Source organism: Budorcas taxicolor, chromosome 22 (assembly GCF_023091745.1).
Source record: "Budorcas taxicolor isolate Tak-1 chromosome 22, Takin1.1, whole genome shotgun sequence".
Taxonomy (NCBI): domain Eukaryota; kingdom Metazoa; phylum Chordata; class Mammalia; order Artiodactyla; family Bovidae; genus Budorcas; species Budorcas taxicolor.
The window spans coordinates 61,994,779-62,014,481 of record NC_068931.1 but is presented as its reverse complement, the minus strand read 5'-3'; the positions used below and the strand labels follow the sequence as shown (position 1 = coordinate 62,014,481).

The following is a 19,703-nucleotide window of genomic DNA, read 5'->3' as shown; positions in this document are numbered from 1 at the left end:
GTTTGCAGTGCAAAGTGGCTTTCCATGTTATAGGCGCTGGATTATGTAATACCGTTTTTATCAGATCATTTCTGCTTGTTTTGCCTTTTTCTTTGCCCCCGATCCAGCTCGTGTTTATTTTTCCTTTTCGTTTTATTTCCTCTTGCTTATAGAATTATTGTTCCTCCCGTGGCTCCCACTTCATCAATCTGCATCGTCTGCCGGGGGGATGGGGAGAGAGAGGACGCACTTGGTCCTTTTTTTTAAAGTCAGTTGGCTGGAACTCTAAGGAATAGTCACCTTTCCCCCAGTGAGTTTGTTACATAATGTGGAGCCTCCTTAGTATAAGTCTGACCCCTAAGAAACTGGCTTATGTTACTTCCTTGGGATTAAGGAGCCATCCGGGCCTGTTTGCCCCTTTGGGGCCTGTGCCATCCTGTCTCAGCTGACCAAGGTGAGCCTGGCTCTTGAATGGGACAGCTCCTTACAGAGGTACCCTGTAGCGTGAGAAAGTTCTATGGAATGTGTGTGTGTGTTTAGTTACTCAGGCATGACTTTTTGTAACCCCTGGACTGTAACCTGCCAGGCTCCTCTGTCAATGAAATTTTCCTAACAAGAATACTGCCGTGGGTTACCATTTTCTCCTCCAAGGGATTTTCCCAACCCAGGGATTGAACTCACGTCTCAGGCATCTCCTACACTGGCAGGCAGATTCTTCACTGCTGAGCCATCAGGGAGGCCTATTCTACAGACCGGTAGCTTCTAAAATCTCTTTTTGTAAAATGAACTGGGCCTCGCAAACAGTGTGCCCAATAAATCCAGAACGCGAGATCTCCAGGGTGTTGGTGTATTTTCAGTTATGCTGCGAGGGAACTCCGCCGTGCCCTCGTTGCTGTGTGCCCAAGCCTGTGTGTGCGTATGCGTGTGTATGTGAGGACTGAGAAAAAAGCGATAGTCGATCGTTAGGTGTTTAGGGAAAGACTTGTCAGGCTTACATCATAACTAAAAAGACAGCGTCTGTCTATGGCAGTACTGATGTGATCGAGAACAAAGACGGTGAGGAGGAGCCAGACGTGATCAAAGCACATCCAGTATCTCCGGTTTCTGGAACATCTGAGTCTCGAGGTTTGGTCTTCATTATGGTGCGTTGAGAGGTGGTGGTTTAAAAGCAAGAAGGGGGAAAGGCCAGCTGTGGAGAAGGGCGGCTGAGGCAGTGAGAAAGCAGATGCGTGCGTCTGACTGGAGCCCCTTCTACGTGGAGCCACTCACTTCTGTCTCTGGGGGGCTGCAGGGGGAGGTTCCTGAGAGGCCACTTAATAAAAGTCAGCCGCCCTGCTCCTTGTGTTCAGTAGGGATTCACACATCCCGTAGCTTTGCCAGTCGTGACTTGATTTCTCTTGGGCCCAGTTCACACCTGCCTTGGGAAGTCCACCTAGGGAAGGGACAGCCCTTGCTGGGTCTGGACGTCTAGAGCCTGGCGGGCAGGGCAGGTGAGGCCCTGGAAGGCTGGGAGGGGTTGTCCGGAAACCGGGTGCGGAGATGCGAATACAGGCAGGCGGGTGCCCCGGGGGGTAGGGCGTTGACTGCAGTCGGATCCTCGTCCTGATGGAACCGCGCCCCTTTGTTCCGCTCCCGGCGCATTCATCCCATGTGATGGCCGTTCCGTGTTTCATTCCGTGTTCATCCACCTGGCACAGCTTCAGCGCCAGCGCCTGGCGAGGTACCCCCCTGCCTCGGGAACAGCTCGCACGTGGGCGTGAGCGGAGTGTGCGCACGCGCCGTGTGTGTCCTTGCGCGTGAGCGGAGTGTGCGCACGCGCCGTGTGTGTCCTTGCGCGTGAGCGGAGTGTGCGCACGCGCCGTGTGTGTCCTTGCGCGTGAGCGGAGTGTGCGCACGCGCCGTGTGTGTGCTCTGCGGCTCCCGGCCAGGCGCGCTGGGAACGCTGCCCGCTGTCCCGCGCCTGGGGCCGGCTGCCGGGGCCCTTGCACCGGGTCCCACGGTCATCAATAGGCCTCTTCATGTGGGAGGTGACCACACGCTTTGCCACAGCACCACTGGCTGCTGGGCTCAATGTAACCATTCTTCTTAGAGCGAGCGGAGCGCATGGGACCTCTTCTGTCCATCTGTCCATCCGAGAAAGTCACCGCTCGCATCACGGATCCAAGGGACTTGATCCAGGCCACCAGAGAGCACTCAGCATTTCTTTGTGTGGGTTAAATAGAAGTCGATGAGCGATGGTTGTGAGTAAGCCCTATTGTGAGGTTTTCTGATGCTGTGTAGCGGAGTCACGGAAATCTTGGTCAGGCGTTGTTCGGGAAGGAAGCCGGTGACAGGCTCTCTGAAGCTCTCTGTTTTCATTGGAGTCGATTCTTAATCATCCAAGTCAATAGGGAAAATTACTGTCATTGATGAGACGAACCCACAGAAAGTTCAAAAATACTTGAGACGGGGCCAGCAGGCGTGTGAGCGCGCACTTGCACACTCAGCCGCCGTGTGTCCCTGAGGACAGAGAGGGCAGTGTCCAGGGGGGTCTGCTGCAGGCTGGAGGCGAACGGGGGCGGTGCACGCGGGGGTCCTCAGTGCTCAGGGCTCAGCGTCGAGCACCGGGAGGGCTGACCAGGTTCCTGGTGATGCCCTCAGGGCCGTTTCATTCATGCTTTTCATAGGTCGGAGTAACCCTCGCGTGTGGCTAAAAAGTCCAAGAGCAAAGAAGGCATTTAATACAAAAGAACGGTCCGCACTGCACCGCTCCTCCCTTAGACTTGCTTCCCAGAGGCAACATCTTTTAACCCTCCCACACTTTTTAAAAGTTCTTTTGGTGATTTAAATAAAATATGTTTATTATCATTATATTAGTATATATTATATACATTATATGTAATATAGTATAATATTGTTTAAAGAGTTCATCTCTTTAATGTTTATTGTTATGTTATCTATAATATATGTATATATTATATACAATATAATTAATACAAACATATAAATATAGTTGTTATATGTAATAATATAATATATAAATATATTATAATTATAATATGTAAGTATATTAAACTATATTATATATTTATTATATGTATTATATAAATGTTGATGTTATTAGTGTTCTTCATATCTTTAATGTTTATTGTTATAAATTATCTATAATATATGTGTTGATGTTATTTAAAGAGTTCTTATCTTTAAATGTTTATTGTTATATATTATCTATCTATTATAGATCTATAATAGATAGACATATATTATTATATTAATATTAGTATACTCAAAAGAGTTCTTGATCTAAATATATGTTAACTTATTATTTACATAATTTTATTAATATTATTTAGAAAGCTCTTCTGTTTTTTTAACTTATATATTTTAATTGGAGGATAATCACTTTACAGTATTGTAGTGGGTTGTGCCATACATTGACGTGAACTTGCCCTGTACGTTTACTGTTTGGACTAAGGTCGCAGGGCTGCTAGAGCAAAGCACCGCAGAGACGGTGGCTTCAAGCAGCAGGAGGTTATCTTCCCACGGTTGTGGAGACTGGAAACCCAGAGTCGAGGTGCCGCAGAGCGGTGCTCCCCCGAAGGCCCCCTCGGCTGGGGGGCCGTCCTCAGCCCCCGTTGGCGCTGTGTCTCCTCCAGTCGCCTCTGCGGCCCCGAGACCCTCCCTGAGTCTGTGCCCCGTGGTGTTTCCCGCTTCTTGTGCGGACACCAGTCATTGGGTCAGAGGACGGTCTTACATCTGCAAAGGCCCCGTTTCCAAAACAGGTCACACTGGCAGGCACCAGAGTTAGGACTGGAATGTATCAAAAACAGACACTATTTGAGACTCTAAGTCAGACAGAGAAGGGGAAATACTGGATGACGTCCCTTGTGTGCAGAATCTAAAAAGGCATGATGCAAGTGAACTTGTTTACGGAACAGAAGCAGACTTGCAGACCTCCAGAATGAATTTATGGTTGCCAGGAGGCAAGGAGGGGGACATGGGAAGGGATATTTAAGGAGTTTAGGATGGACATGTACACACTGCGAGCTTATCGTTGCCGGGGGGGAGGTCGGGGGAAGGGATAGGTAAAGAGTTTAGGATGGACATGTACACACTGTGAGCTTATGGTTGCCGGGAGGCAAGGAGGGGGACAGGGGAAGGGATGGGTAAGGAGTTTAGGATGGACATGTACACAGTGCTCTATTTAAAATGCATAACCAAGAAGGACCCACCGCAGAGCACAGGAACTCTGCTCGACGGCACGTGGCAGCCTGGATGGGAGGGGAGTTTGGGGGAGAAGGGATACATGTTTATGTATGACTGAGACCTTTTGCTGTTCACCTGAAACTGTCACAACGTTGTTAATCAGTTATACACCAATACAAAATAAAAGTTTTTTTAAAAAATGAAGGAAAGGGGGCACGATTCAGCCCCTAATGCAAGCTCTTGGTTTGTGAGCACTTGCTTTTGTTGGCCTCATGCCTTACTCAGCCCCATTTCTCCCCCGAGTTTCTCCTCTCCATGGTGGTGTCACCCTTCCCAGCCTCTCACCCCCAAGGGTGTTGCTTACATTTCAAACGCATTCTTGAAACTTCATTTCTTATTCCACTAATCGTAGAGATTATCATTTAATTATCCATTAAAAAGTGGGAGCACTATCCCTCCTGACTCCCCTTCTCCCTCCCCCCTCCCAGCCTCTGTCAGCTAGTGCCAAGACTGGTGGCTCCTGGGTTCTCTGGGGCTGGCTGAATGGTTAAATCCTTTGCCATCTGTCCACAGATGCCAAATTGATGGCTCTCTAAAGCTTCTATACAGTGGATCTGCAAGTGGAAACCAGTAAAGAAGGTTTCGTTCTCTGTTACCGTGTGCATGTTTGCTGGAGGGGACTGTCTTCGTGCTCTGTTCATATGCTGTCTCATAGGTTTCATGGACATGTTTGGTTTCAATGGACGTTTGAACATAACTTAATTTCTCCACTTACTCTTGGCTGATTAGGTTGGTTCATTAGCACCAACCTAACCAGAAAAGCAGTTAGCATCAGAAAGCAATAATTAAAATGCTTTCTACTTTTGGAAGAATGGGAATATAAGAGTAAGTTCACGATGCTTTAGAATTTGTATTTCATTTGATTTTAGACGGCAGCATACTTTTCCAGCTTAGTTGTAAACTCCATTCATTAGTACAGCTTAAGATTCTTTTGCATTACAGGTTGAAATGAAGCTTTGTGTCTTATTAGGAAACATTTGATCACATAAAATAAGACCCACTCTTTATGGGTCTCTACTCTTTAGGAGTTTCTAATAGCAGATAACTCATTGTCAGGCAGAGCCAGCCAAACTTGTGGATTTCAAAAGTCTTATTATTTTACCTTTTTTATTTAAGGACCAATATAGAGCTTCTGACTTCTTATTTTGCCAAGTTGGGATATTAAAAAATCAGCTACTATTTATTCTCAGTGATAAAATAAAATCTGTTTAACACCAAAAATAGGAAGGACATAATCTTAGGGTAAATTGCACTATTTTGCTTTTTTAATAGTTATGTGGCTGTGCTGGGCCTTGGTTGCAGCACGTGAAATCTAGTTCCGTGACGAGGAGTTGAGCCTGGGTGGGCCCCGTGCCCTGGGAGGAATGGAGTCTCAGCCACTGGGCCACCAGGGGGGCCCTAAACGGCACAATTTTAGGTGAAATGGATCTGACTTCAGAAATCACCCCTTTCCCTATCTTCCCCGTTGTGTGTGGACTGGCAAACCTGGCCTGGACGGAGGGTGTCCTGGGTCAGCCTTGTTTCATGGACCTGTGTTTGGCTTTAATGGATGTTTGAACATGACTGTTACTATCTCCACTTACTCCTGGCTGGTTAGGTTGGTTCTTTAGCACCTGTCATGAAAGACACTCAAGACTGGGGACAGGCTCCGTGTGGGGTGAGCAGGTTGGGCTCCCTGTTCTGTGACCCCAGTCTAGAAATAGACCTTCTAATCCCTAACTGTGTCCGCTAGTCCAGGCCCCCTGAGCAGCCTGTAAGTGTTGAGCATGTGAGCAAACAGGTGAAGGGGTTTAAGTCCACACGTGCAAATCTAGCCCTTGTCTCTGGCCCTGGAGTGAGTCACCCTCTAACTCTGTCTTAACTTCTTTTTCCATTAAGTGGTCACGAGACAGTGTCTGCCCATCTGTGTTCTCCCAGGGTCATTTTGGACTTCAGGTTCTAGAACTGGCAAACTTAAGTACTTGATGGTTAGCCAATGACAGCATTTTGATAGAGTTTTTAAACACAGTCTAAACAGAATGAGATTATTGACTGTTTATCCCAATAAATAAATTTGATTAATTAACCATCTGTTTGAGTTCTTTCTCTCCTTGAAGCATTTGTGTATGGCAGAGTGAGTGAAAATTGCTCAGTCGTGTCTGACTCTTTGCAACTCCACGGACTATATAGTCCATGGAATTCTCCAGGCCAGAATACTGGAGTGGGCAGCCTTTCCCTTCTCAGGGGATCTTCCCAACCCAGGGATCGAACCCAGGTCTCCTGCATTGCAGGCGGATTCTTTACCAGCTGAGCCACAAGGGAAGCCCAAGAATACTGGAGTGGGTAGCCTATCCCTTCTCCAGGGGATCTTCATGACCCAGGAATCAAGCTGGGGTCTCCTGCATCGCAGGCGGTTTCTTCACCAGCTGAGCTATGAGGGAAGCAGTTATGTATGGGGATATCATCATTTCGAGCTTTTAGTATGTCCCTTTGCCATGTGCAATTGAATTTAGTTTCTAGAATGTTCATGTTTTAAATATGACATTGTGTGAAGTCTCCCCAAAGAAGATTGGAATTAATTCCTTGCTGTGGTTTTTTTTTTTTTTTTGTAATAAATGGTGTGTGTATGTGTGCTTGTGTGACCAACCACAACAATCACAAGTGAAGGAAAAATGTATATGGCACGCTGCACTGCCCTGGGACCGTGCTGTCTAGAACACTGAATAGGTGATCTTCACATCTTCCCTGAGAAGCAGTTAGACAGCATCTTCCCACGTTTTTCACACAGGGGAAATCCAAGGTAGACCAAGGTTAAGGCATGCGTAGCCCAAGTTTACTCAGCAATCCTGGGGCAGAGTAAAGGAAGTCACTCAGTCTCTTGAAACTGCGTCACCTCTCTCGGCTAGCAAGTGGCATTTCTCAGAGTCCATACTCTTGATTTGCAGGATTCACACTAGACCAGTTTGGTTTCTGAAGAACTGAACGACAGTTGAATAAATGAACCGAGCATGGTATTTCCAGTTGGAAGCACAGAGTTGTGTCCCTGGACGTTTCCCTTGGAGAAATGGAGGAAGAGACAGCTTCCGTGCTCCTGAGGGCACCCAGTCCCCATCAAGGGAGGAGCTCTAAGCCCACGGCATGCTTAAATCTGTTTATCAGGAGTGATGCTCTGGATTGAGCAGGCCTCTTCACCACCCCATTTCATTGCCGACGAGTACCGGCCCCTACAGAAAAGTTCTGGCTGTAATTTTTTGAACTGGAGAAGGTGATGGGGCTGGCCTTGCCCTTCTCTAACCCTGTGGCACTTGGCCCTTTAAGACCTTGGCTGTGCGCTCAGTCAAACGGGAAACTGACGTGAATGATGAGAAATGAAGGTAGAGGCTGCGACGGGCCCTTCCGGCCGTGTGCTCTGATCACTCCAAACGCTCCGCGAGAGGTGTCCTGCCCAGCAGCGGGCCTCCGCCCAAGTCTGGGCCCCGCTCCAGCAGGCTGAGCCTGGCCGCGCCACGGTCTGCCCCTGTGTCTCATCTCTGCTCGAGTTCCACGCGGACCCTCAGAAGGCCTCACCCCTTGCTGTCGTTCTTTTGCTCCCATCCCACGGTTTTTACTGAAATCCAGGGAGTAAGTTTCAGGTGCGCTGTCAGGATGATGCCTTGTGGTGATCTGCCTAAAGATAGGATCTACCCTGGAGGTGAGGTCAGATCTTTCGTGTGAAGGAGGAAGAAAGTGCATTTCAAAGCTTGTGGTTGTTTAGCCGCTCAGTCCCACCCGACTCTGTGACCTGTGGACCGCAGCACGCCAGGCCTCCCTGCCCTTCACTGTCTCCCGGAGCTTGCTCAGACTCACGACCATCGAGTCGGTGATGCCATCCAACCATCTCATCCTCTGTCGTCCCCTTCTCCTCCTGCCCTCAATCTTTCCCAGCATCAAGGTGTTCCCAGTGAGTCAGCTCTTCGCATCTGGTGGCCAAAGTATTGAACCGCCTCATAGTGCATCTTTTCTGGAACCCATATTTGGAATGTATGTGTTAACTTACAATACAGACATTGAGACGTTTTACGTAATATTGGACTATTTTTAGAAATCCTTGCATTGGTGGCCCTGCCCCGGTTACGAGATGTGCTCATCCAGGAGGATGGAGTTCAACGCAGGGACATTAGTTTCTGCCCAGTTGTGTTGCACATGGGAATCATGATAAAGTAGAGAAACCACCAAGTATCGCCTTATCTCCAAGCAAACATTCTAAATAGTAGAGAGTTTGCTGCACATAAAAGGAAGCTTTCTCTCATACAGAAGCTGGCCAGACAGATTGTGGCTCCTGAAAGTAAAAGCCCAAAGTCAGAATAACTTAGATAAGCTTTCAATGGGTGGAAGATAAACATTAACTTTTAATGTATTTCAAAAATGTAAAAGACGCAGGTGGGAAATGAATCCTCCTTGAAAAGAAAGAAATGCCTCATAGGGTAGGGGAAAAAAAAAAAAAAACATTCAGTAGTTTTTGGAACTGTGCAAGTCCAGACAGTTTCTTTTTTTTTTTTCTGGTTAGCTACTCATAGCCACAAATATGTATATTATTTCCTTCTTGCCCACAATTATACTAAGAATCATCTTTCTAATATACTGGGGAATCCCAGATAAAAATCTCATTTTCCTAAAAAAATAGACAAGTCTTTAACTCTGGCAATTAAATTCTTTAATTCTTCACATCTAGGATGTCTGAGAAATCATCAACTTGTTATAATCAAAGATGTCTCTGATGTGCACCTCGAATCATTTCCACCCCAGATTTCTACTGTAAACGGCTGGTGTTCTTAGGGACGTGTTTGCCCCGGTCACTGATGTTTGGAAATGGCACTTAGAAACCTTCATCTCGCCAGTGATTAGGCTGACCCAGTTCCTCGATGTGGCGGTAGGATCACAGCATGCTTTAACCCTCTCATGTGCCTATACTTCTGTATGGGGAATGATGTTAGCTGCTCTGAATGTACTTCTCCCGCAGGCGGGTCAGAATAGGAAACCCAGCTTGAGCTCCACAGTTGGTGTCAGGACTTAGCAGCGTGGACCCGAGATAGCCTGCCTGGATTCAGGCCTCAGCTCTGCCCTTCTCCACCCAGTTCTCGACGTTTCCTTTTCCTCATCTGAGAAGTGCCAATTACAATAATAACACCTTGCTCGTTACGTGTTGAGAGTTAATAGGAGTCAAGAGCTTAGACCGTTGCCTGGCCTGCCCTAACACTATCATTGGTGGCTATTGTTACTGTCATGATGAGGTGGACAAGGAACTGTGTTCCTCTCAGGGATGATTCTATTTGCCATTAAAATACATTTTTGTTTATAGAATTGGGGCTTCCCTGGTGGCTCAGTGGTAAAGAATCCACCTGCCGTACAGGAGACGCAGATTCCATCCCTGGGTTGGGAAGATCCCTGGAGAAGGGAATGGCAACTCACTCCAGTGTTCTTGCCTGGAGAATCCCGTGGATGGAGGAGCCTGGCGGGCTACAGTCCATGGCGTCGCAGAGTCGGACACAGCAAACTTGTCTGTGCAGTCACATAAAGAAGACAGATCTGAAATAGCAGTTGCTAGGAAGCTATTTATTTTGCCTATTCTGCTTCCTTCATTTTTTAAGGAGGAAAAATTTTTTTAATTTTTTTTGAAAAAAAGTTTTTTTATTTGGCAATACTGGGTCTCAGTTGTAAGCACGTGGGACCTGGTTCCCTGAGCGAGGACCAAACCTGGGCCCCTTGCATTAGGAGTTCAGAGCCTTAATCTGCACCGCCAGGGAAGCCGCTCGCTGCTTAATTCCTGCCTTCTATTATCTCTTTTCTTCTAGACCTAGTAGGTTTCTTAGGCATACCTTCTCCATGCCAGACCTACACAGTGACCACGGGGGTGTGGTCACTCACCTAGAGCCAGACATCCTGGAGGGTGACGTCAAGTGGCCTTAGGAAGCATTACTATGAACAAAGCTAGTGGAGGTGATAGAATTCCTGCTGAGCTGTTTCAAATCCTGGAAGATGATGCTGTGAAAGTGCTGCACTCAACATGCCAGCAAATCTGGAAAACTCAGCAGTGGCTGAGTGACTGGAAAAGGTCAGTTTTCATTCCAATCCCAAAGAAAGGCAATGCCAAAGAATGCTCAAACTATTGCACAATTGCACTTATTTCACATGCTAGCGAGGTAATGCTCAAAATCCTTCAAGCTAGGCTTCAGCAGTACCTGAACTGAGAACTTCCAGATGTATTAATACAAGCTGGGTTTAGAAAAGGCAGATGAACCAGAGATCAAATTGCCAACATCCACTGGCTCATAGAGAAAGCAAGAGAATTCCAGAAAATCATCTACTCCAGCTTAACTGACTACACTAAAGCCTCTGTGTGGATCACAACAAACTGTGGAAAATTGTTAAAGAGATGGGAATACCAGACCACCTTACTTGTCTCCTGAGAAACCTGTGTGCTGGTCAAGAAGCAGCAGTTAGAACCAGACATGGAACAATGGACTGATTCAAAATTGAGAAAGGAGTTCATCAAGGCTTTATGTTGTCACCCTGCTTATTTAACTTATATTCAGAGTAGATAATTCAAAATGATGGGCTGGATGAATCCCAGGTTGGAGTCAAGATTTCAGGGAGGAATATCAATAACCTCAGATATGCAGATGATACCACCCTTATGGCAGAAAGCAAAGAGGAACTAAAGAGCCTCCGGATGAAGGTGAAAGAGGAGAGTGAAAAAACTGGCTTAAGACTCAACATCAGAAAAACTAAAGTCATGGCATCCGGTCCCAACACTTCACGACAAATAGAAGGGGAAAAAGTGCAAACAGTGACAGATTTTATTTTCTTCGGCTCCAAAATCACTGCAGATGGTGATTGCAGCTGTGAAATTAAAAGACGCTTGCTCCTTGGAAGAAAAGTTATGACCAACCTAGACAGCATATTAAAAAGTAGAGACATTACTTTGCCAACAAATGTCCGTATAGTCAAGGCTGTGGTTTTTCCAGTGGTCATGTATGGCTGTGAGAGTTGGACTGTAAAGAAAGCTGAGCGCCAAAGAATTGATGCTTTTGAACTGTGGTGTTGGAGAAGACTCTTGAGCGTCCCTTGGACTTCAGGGAGATCCAACCAGTCCGTCCTAAAGGAAATCAGTCCTGAATATTCATTGAAAGGACTGATGCTGAAGCTGAAACTCCAATACTTTGGCCACCTGATAGAAAGAGCCACCTCATTAGAAAAGACTCTGACGCTGGGAAAGATTGAAGTCAGGAGGAGAAGGGGACGACAGAGGATGAAATGGTTGGATGGCATCACCGACTCGATGGACATGATTTAGAGCAAACTCCAGGAGACAGTGAAGGACAGGGAAGCCTGGCGTGCTGTAGTCCGTGGGGTCACAAAGAGTCAGACATGACTTAGCGCAGAATAACAACAATACTAATGATCTAATAATAATCTAGTGAATGAAGAGCTCATGGATAACTTTTTTGAGCTCTAAGAAAAATTGGCATTTTTTATATTTGAAGGATAAAATATTAGTAGAGGTATAAATTTACCCTTGCAACTCATTTTTGTCTTTTTTAAAAATTTCCAAATGGCAAACTTAATGAGAGCACTATTTGACACTGACTAAAAACCTCATCTCGACATTCAAGCACAGAACACCCGCTCTAGTCATTCTTTTTCTTAATATTACACAGTCATGGTTGACTTTTATGCGCTAAAATTTAAAATTTCCCCTTCTACCAATATTGAAACTCCATGTTATACATAAGCCGAGTTGCACAGTAATTATTATAAAGAGCACTGTAAATCCTCCCAGGCCAGCATTTTGTTTAATCTGATTATTCATAGACTCGTGACCATTATTATTTGTTGTTGGCTTGTTGTTGTCAGTGTTAATACTTGGACCACATGTTGCTTCAGAAACTCTCCTAAAGACAGTACTTCCACTAGTAAATGGAAAAATTACTTTGTGTTCAAAATAACTCAAAAATGCAAATAAAGGAGCTTTTGAATTTTTAAATTTAGATTACTGAGAGATGAATGTGAAAAAGTAAGCTCATAATGTATCAGTTGTTTGCGTCTGAAATAGCTCTTCCTCCAGTAGGACCGCAGGAGTTCTGAAAAGCGCAGGTCTTTGATAAAAAATGGAAATATGCTGCCACCACCGTCGTCATGGCGCCTGCGCTTGTGCCCCTCACTGATGTCATGACCAAAGTGGTCAGCATGTAGCGAGAGAAGCCAGTAACACCTCACATTGATGGGCATGCAAAGCTTTGCAAATACGTGTGATCTGTAACAGCAGAACTGAGTTCTCATTGCTTGACTCACTTGGCTTCCAAGGTGACATAGTGGTAACGATGCCATCTGCCAGTGCAGGAAACCCAAGAGATGCCAGTTTGATCCCTGGGTCAGGTAGATCCCCTGGAGGAGGGCATGGCAACCCTCTCCAGTATTCTTGCCTGGAGAATCCCATGGACAGAGGAGCCTGGCGGGCTGCAGTCCATAAGGTCACAAAGAGTCGGACGTAACTGAACACGCAGGCACTACATTTGATTCACGTGGTTCCATTTTGATTAATTAAAGCAAATTTCATTTCATTAACAGGGAATTCAGAGGCCCACTCTCTCCTTCATGTTCACAGGTGAGAGAGTATTTTGATGGAACAAAGGCTCTCTCTGCTCTTCCTTCCTTGCACGCTGGCCATCGGCTCTGCCCCCGAGCTCAGATATGCAGATCCCTGGGCTCATGTGTAATCCCACGTGCCCCCTTGAGGGCCTCTTTGTGGAGAGAGTGTAGTGCGCTAGCAGGAGGGTGTGCTTTGAAGTCAGACTGTTCTTGGCTCCGACCCGGACATAGTTTCTTGCTCACTGTGTGGCCCTGTGCTGCCGTGTCTTTTCAGTTGCCTGACCCAGGAGTGGAGGAAACTCCGAGATGGGAGATGTTGGAGTCAGGTGGGAGGGTGGGGGTGCATGTGCCTGCTGTTAGGGGGGTTCTCTGGGATTTCCCAGCTTCCCTCATCTTCTCTCTTCCAGGAGGGCCCTCCCCTGCGTAAGCCCTGCCTTCATTATGCCTGGGCAGCAGAGCAGAGGTGCCTGAAACCACCCTTCCCTTTAGGGAGCCACACTGTGCTGTATCCTGTCATCCAGTGTTTCGGCCGCCTGATTCGAAGAGCCGACGCGAAGAGCTCAAACCAGTCCGTCCTGAAGGAAATCAGTCAGTGACTATTCATTGGAAGGACTGATGCTGAAGCTGAAACTCCAATACTTTGGCCACCTGATACAAAGAACTGACTCATTGGAAAAAACCCTGATGCTGGGAAAGGTTGAAGTCGGGAGAAGGGGATGACAGAGGCTGAGATGGTTGGATGGCATCACCGACTCAATGGGCATGAGTTTGAGCAAGCTCCGGGAGTTGGTGATGGACAGGGAGGCCTGGCGTGCTGCAGTCCACAGGGCCGCAAAGAGTCGGACGTGACTGAGCGACTGAACAAGAATCCTAGGCCCGTCTCTTCACCACGGGGTCCTTGGTTAACAACCCTGTTAAATTCAGGGCTTGACCTTTACTTTGTGTTTCTTTCCAAGAGCACTTCCGGGTCTGACCTTCTGTGAGTTGAGTATGTTACAAAGCAATAGGTTAAAGAAGAGGAAACGCACAGACTGTGTTACATGGGCAGGCTCGGACACGATAATGTGTCTTGGAGGACTAAGGACAGACTGGATGTGATTAGACGTGAATCAGAAATTGCTCTAAAAAGAAAAGAAAAAGAAACTGCTCTAAAGTCAAGTTCCTTAGTATGTCCTCCACAAAACGCTTAGTTCCTCGAGATGGTAACGGGTGTGAGTTGAAAAAAGCTTTCTGAAAATCACATGGGAGATTCTGACTTAAGCAGGTTCCTTTCCTGTGCATGTGCGCCAGGCCGGTAGGTCACTTCAGTCATGTCTGACTCTTTGCGACCCTGTGGACTGCAGCCCTCCCGGCTCCTCTGGCAAGAACACTGGAGTGGGTTGCCATTTCCTCCTCCAGGGGATCTTCCTGACACGGGGATTGAACCCACATCTCCTTTAACTCCTATGTCTCCTGCATTGGCTGGTGGGTTCTTTACCACTAACGTCACCTGGGAAGCCCTTCTTTCCTGTGGGACTTCTCAGCGTCTTTCAGACCCTCAAATGCTTTCTGATTGCAACATGAGGGAGTGGACTCATTGTCTGAAGCTTTTCCAAAACGTATTTCATCATGGAATCAGAGTTATTTTGCACTCAGGTAACATCTTGCCAGGCTAGTATCTCATGGGACATATTTTGCAAAACACTGCTGTATGGTTTTAAATCAGGAATGTGGTAGAACAGGGGTGCCATCGATTCAGCCCATGAATACACCAAGCGTTGACCCCTCGCAAGACCCTGCAGAGGCTAGACACGTGTAAGATCCAGTCACTGCAGCGAGCCTGGTGAGCAGACTCCAGGTGTGAGGTTGGTGACCAGGCTCGGGGCAGGAATGGGCTGGCAGACAGGGTCCCGGAAGGTTACCGAAGCGGAGTCAGAGAGGTCATGTCTTGAGGGTGAACAGTCCTGGTTTATGCCTTGTGTTTATTTCTCCCTCTCCAAAGTTCTTATCATGGGTATTTTAAAATTCTCTTCATATTAGTGAGATTCCACGGAGAGAATGAGCATTCAGTGCCCATCGTAAATGGAGTCAGTCCAGTTGGAAGTTTCATTCAGGAGATTTTGCAATCCTGAGCTTTAGCTCTCAGCTCAGTTCTGAGATGACCCCCACCTCGCTCCGGAACCCAGCCCTGAGGACGCCCAAGTCCCTTGTATAAAATGGCCTAGTATTTGTATATAACCTACGCCATGTTCTCAGCTCAGTTCTGAGATCACCCCCGCCTCGCTCCGGAACCCAGCTCTGAGGATGCCCAAGTCTCTTGCATAAAATGGCCTAGTATTTGTATATAACCTACACCATCTTCCTGACTGGCTCAGCAGGAAAAGAAACCGCCTGCAGTGCAGGAGATATAGGAGATGTGAGTTCTGTCTCTGGGCCGGGAAGATCCCCTAGAAAAGGAAAGGACAACCCACTGCAGTGTTCTTCCCTGGAGAATCCCATGGACAGGGGAGCCTGGCAGGCTACAGTCCACAGGGTCGCAAAAAGTCACGACTGAGCCCAAGCCTGGACTCTGGAATACTTAAACTCCCTCTAAATCACTCACATTGCCTAGCGCAGTGTGTTGCTGTGTAAACAGTTGTAAATACAATGTAAATGCTGTGTAAATAGTTGCCAGCCTGCGGCACGTTCATGTATTGTTTTTTGGAACTTTCTAGAATGTTTCTTTCTGACCATTTTCCGTCTGCAGTCGGTGGAATCACGGACATGGACCTCATGGACACAGAGGCTACTGGTGCTGGGTGCTTTCAGCGCCACACTGACACTGGCTCTCATGTCAAAATGCCACCTAAGCAGAGGAGAGACATCACGTGCAGCCAGCCGGCTCTGTCACACGCGGCGCGGTCTGTAAAGCTGCTCGAGCCCGATGGGATCGCCTCTGTGTTTTTTGTTTTTGTTTTTCCTTATGGATGAAATGTGAACTAGGGCCTCGTGGCAGGTTTTACTTGGACGAATCTCTGCTCTCACAGTAGATCTGTGGACTGTTTCACCACTGATTGTTCTGCCGGTCAGGCCTTAGGAAACATTTTGGCAGGTTGCGCCGTTATTTTGCTCATGTTGTGAGTAGCATTTCTCTTGACCTTTTGTTATTTACTGAAACAGTCCAGCCTGTTTTCTTTTAAGAGAAGCGTGAAATGAAGGGGAGTCGGCACAGGCTGGCTTTGGTATCGAAAGACAGACTTCAGACTCTTGGCTTCAAGGAGACTTTTCAAGCGAAGGGGTCAGTGGCCTACTTATTCCCACGATTTTAAGGGGTCTTTTGGGGGAAGTTTTTTTTTTTTTCCCCACTAAAGCAGATGCATGTAAGTTTTCTCATGTATTTATAATAAAACCTTTCACCGCATCTAAAAACACAACTCTTAAGAATTTAACCCTGGCATCTTGGGCATGATGGCTGGTGCCCAAAGCACCTCCTGCTTTGAGCAGGGATGTGACGTGTTTCGGGAGGACAGCTCTGGACTGGTCACTGGGGGTCGGTTGGGTGGCCTTCCCCCGCAACCTCTCCCTACTTCTACATCTCACGTATTTCTAAGCATCTCACAGGGGTTCTTTTTCCCTTCCTCCTGCCCCCCACAACCTGTCTCACTGGTGCTTTTCTGCTCTTTGCCCAGAGCTCCCTATTTACTACAGGTAAAGGAAGTACCAAGATCTCATTGCATCTTTGAAGATGAGAAAATGTGTGTGTGTGTGTGTGTGTGTGTGTGTGTGTGTTTGTGTGTGTGTGTGTGTTTCGATACACGTTTGTTCCTATCTCCCCATCTGTTTACCAACTGTTGGTCTCAGACAGAAAATTCAACAGGAGGTAGTATCTTTTCTTTGGGATCCCCGTGGCTCTTGAACTCAGCTGCTCACATTGAGAACATCACTCAAATTTTTGATGTGTTTATTCTCTTAGCCAAACAGAATGATCTTGACATCCATAAATCAGCCCGAATGATTTCTTTGTTATTTTAGAACAACCTGTGGATTTGAGAATTGCAGCAGAATTCTCTAAGAATGGGCCATTGCTTTGGGGGTGTTTCATCCACTCTTCAGACATACAGCTGACAACTAATGACTGTGCTGTCCTCGGTGTTGGGATTCAGTGGTGAACAGAAGCCACTGGCTTCTCATGGAGCTCCTGTGTGAAGGCAGAGATACAGATGATGCCTTAGTAAAAAAAAGTTAGGATTTGGTAGACACCAAAAACATAATGCCTGATAAGTGGGGAGGGGCAGACTAGTTTAGATGATGAGAAAAAGAAGCAGCCTAGAACTTCAAATATAATTAGGCAAGGTTGGGCAAGCTGCTGCTAGGCAAAAACAGGAACTGTTTCTCATGGCCCTTTTTAGAAAATTTTTTAATCGGAGGATAATTGCTTCACAGTATTGAATTGGCTTCTGCCACACGCCACTTGAATCAGCCGCAAGTACACGTATGTCCCCTCCCTCCTGAGCTTCCTCCCCACCGCCCACCAAAATCTACGAGCTATGAATGCTGGAGAGGGTGTGGTGCGAAGGGAACCGCACTGTTGGTGGGAATGTAAATTGATAAAGCCTCCATGAAGAGCAGCATGGAGGTTCCTTAAAAAACTAGGAGTAAAACCGCCAAACGACCCAGAAGTCCCCCAACTGGGCAAATACCCTGAGGAAACCATAATTGAAAAAGACACGTGTACCTCAGGGTACTTTTTAAACTTTATATCTTGCAGTAAGTATAGATGCAAAAAGTTGCAAAGTAGCACAGAGAGGTCCCAGGTACCCTTCACCTCACTTCCCCCAGTGGCAGTGTTGCAGACAGTATAATGTGATTGTAGCATCTAGTCTAATGTTTATAGTGTATACGGTAGCAACACTGGGAAGTTGACATTAGTGAAATCTCCAGACCTTACCCATATTTCACCAGTTTTTAGACATACTTGTGTGTGTGTGTGTGTGTACTTTATCCCATGTCTAGGATCCTAGAGCTACCCCCGTGATCCGTATACAGGACTATTCCATCACCGTCAGGAAACCCCCTTATCTCATGGCGCTTCTGGGCACGAGAAACAGCAGCAGACGATACCCTGATTCTTGTCTGGATCATACTCTGGATGAGTCTGCAGTGAGAGAGGTTGGATACATCTCTGAAACCTATGGGATCTGCATGACTGACTTACAGATGGAGATTCTTGGTCTGCCTTGTAGGAAGAGCACTGATCAGCCCAGAAGAAAAAAGATTTGAATAAATAGGCCTGACCTCATCCAGGGAGCCTGTCAGTTGATATCAGTTGATTTAAGAGGCTGACACCAGCTCATGTGACTGCCAAAAGTCACTTCTAACAAGAAAACCCTTACTGATTAAGTCCCAGTTTAACTTTGGGGACTTGATCTTGTGTGTGTGGGTTAGTCGCTCAGTCGTGTCCGACTCTGTGCGACCCCATGGACTGTAGCCCACCCGGCTCCTCTGTCCATAGGATTCTCCAGGCAAGAATACTGGAGTGGGTTGCCATTCGCTTCTCCAGGGGATCTTCCTGACCCAGGGATCTAACACAGGTCTCCGGCATCGCAGGCAGATTCTTCACCATCTGAGCCACCAGGGAAGCCTCAATCCTAAGGGACTTCTGCTGTGGTAGTTCTTGAAGATGGTCAAGGAGGCGCACGCACCGGTAACGACTAAATAGGTCACCTCCTGAGCGGACGCACCCTTACAGGAAAGGGAAGCAGTGCTAGAAAGATGCCTCTTTGTGTGTGGACATGCAGTTAGCAAGAGCTTGAGGTGCAGGCCCAGAGGGAAATAGCAATAAACAGATTGAGGGAGAGACAATGGATTTAAGGGAAAACATCTGCCTGCATCTGATGGCCAAATGCTGCGTCTGTGGCCTAGGATCAATCTTGTGATGTTTAAAAAAGGAATGCGAGGGGGCCCAAAGCGGGCTCTGAAAGGTTCTTTTTCTCCTCGAGATTTCCTGTCTGCTTTACCCAGAGAGCTGCCAGGGTTCTGATGAAATAACTCATGTGGGCCTGCTTCTGGGCCTGCTTCTCAAGGCTGGAGTAGCAATCCTTGGAAGCTAGCTTTGGAATGACTGACTTAAAGAGACATGTTACCTGGATTGTTCTAGACACACTAATCAGAGGAGCCCATTTACTTTGCTAAACAAAACCTCTGGAATCTCCAGATCGACTCCACATGAGGTTTTGTATTTCAGGTAGAAGTTTTCAGTGTTAAAGAAGCTGGAGACCAGGAGAAACGAGCAGATAAGTTCTCAGGAAGCCTTAGAAGAGATTAAGAGGATCTCTTGATGCTAGATTGAACTGCAAATAAGTTCCTGAGCTAAGTATTATTTTTCTCTCGCACGTTACTTGTTTGTGTCTCGTAAAGAAGCTGGTTTAAAGCAAATAGAGAGACTCCCCTGGCAGTCCAGGGGTTGAGCCTTTGCCTTCCAAACCAGGGGGTGCCAGTTTGATCCCTGGTCGAGGAGATGAGATCCCACATGCCTCGCAGCCAAAAAATCAAAACATAAAATAGAAACAATATTGGGACAAATTCAGTAAATCTTTGAGAAAAAAAAAAAGGAAACGGAGCTCTTCCCCGTGGCCCTGCTTGTCCTCCATTTCCCTGGGTGGAAGCCAAAGAGGCTCAGGAGTTGCGGGCTCCCTGCTGGCCTGTCACCTTTCCCCCACCACTGGCACAGCAGCCGCCAGCACATGAACACTTCATGCTCTGAGATTCTTCGCTTGAAGGACATCAACCGCCCAATCCAAACCCGGAAGGTCATCACAACCAAAATGGAAGAGGTGGTCCTCAGTTGTCGTCAACCGCGCTTTTGGGAATTTCACAGCACACCCTCACTCTGCCCTCGCCTGTGACTGCCTGGC

At 46.9% G+C, this 19,703-nt stretch overlaps 1 protein-coding gene across 2 annotated transcripts in view; it reads left to right on the top strand.

Annotated features, from left to right (window-relative positions):
• Window positions 1-19,703, top strand: part of BCL2 (BCL2 apoptosis regulator) — a 195,115-nt gene that overhangs the window by 61,549 nt on the left and 113,863 nt on the right. The window contains exon 2 of one of the 2 annotated variants that reach the window (XM_052660367.1): window positions 13,321-13,469. The exons of the other annotated variant lie outside the window; for it this stretch is intronic. Coding sequence (XP_052516327.1) covers window positions 13,321-13,368 — 48 coding nt within the window. The 3' untranslated portion in view covers window positions 13,369-13,469. Of the gene's footprint in view, window positions 1-13,320; window positions 13,470-19,703 lie in introns of those variants that run through there. 2 annotated transcript variants of the gene reach the window in all.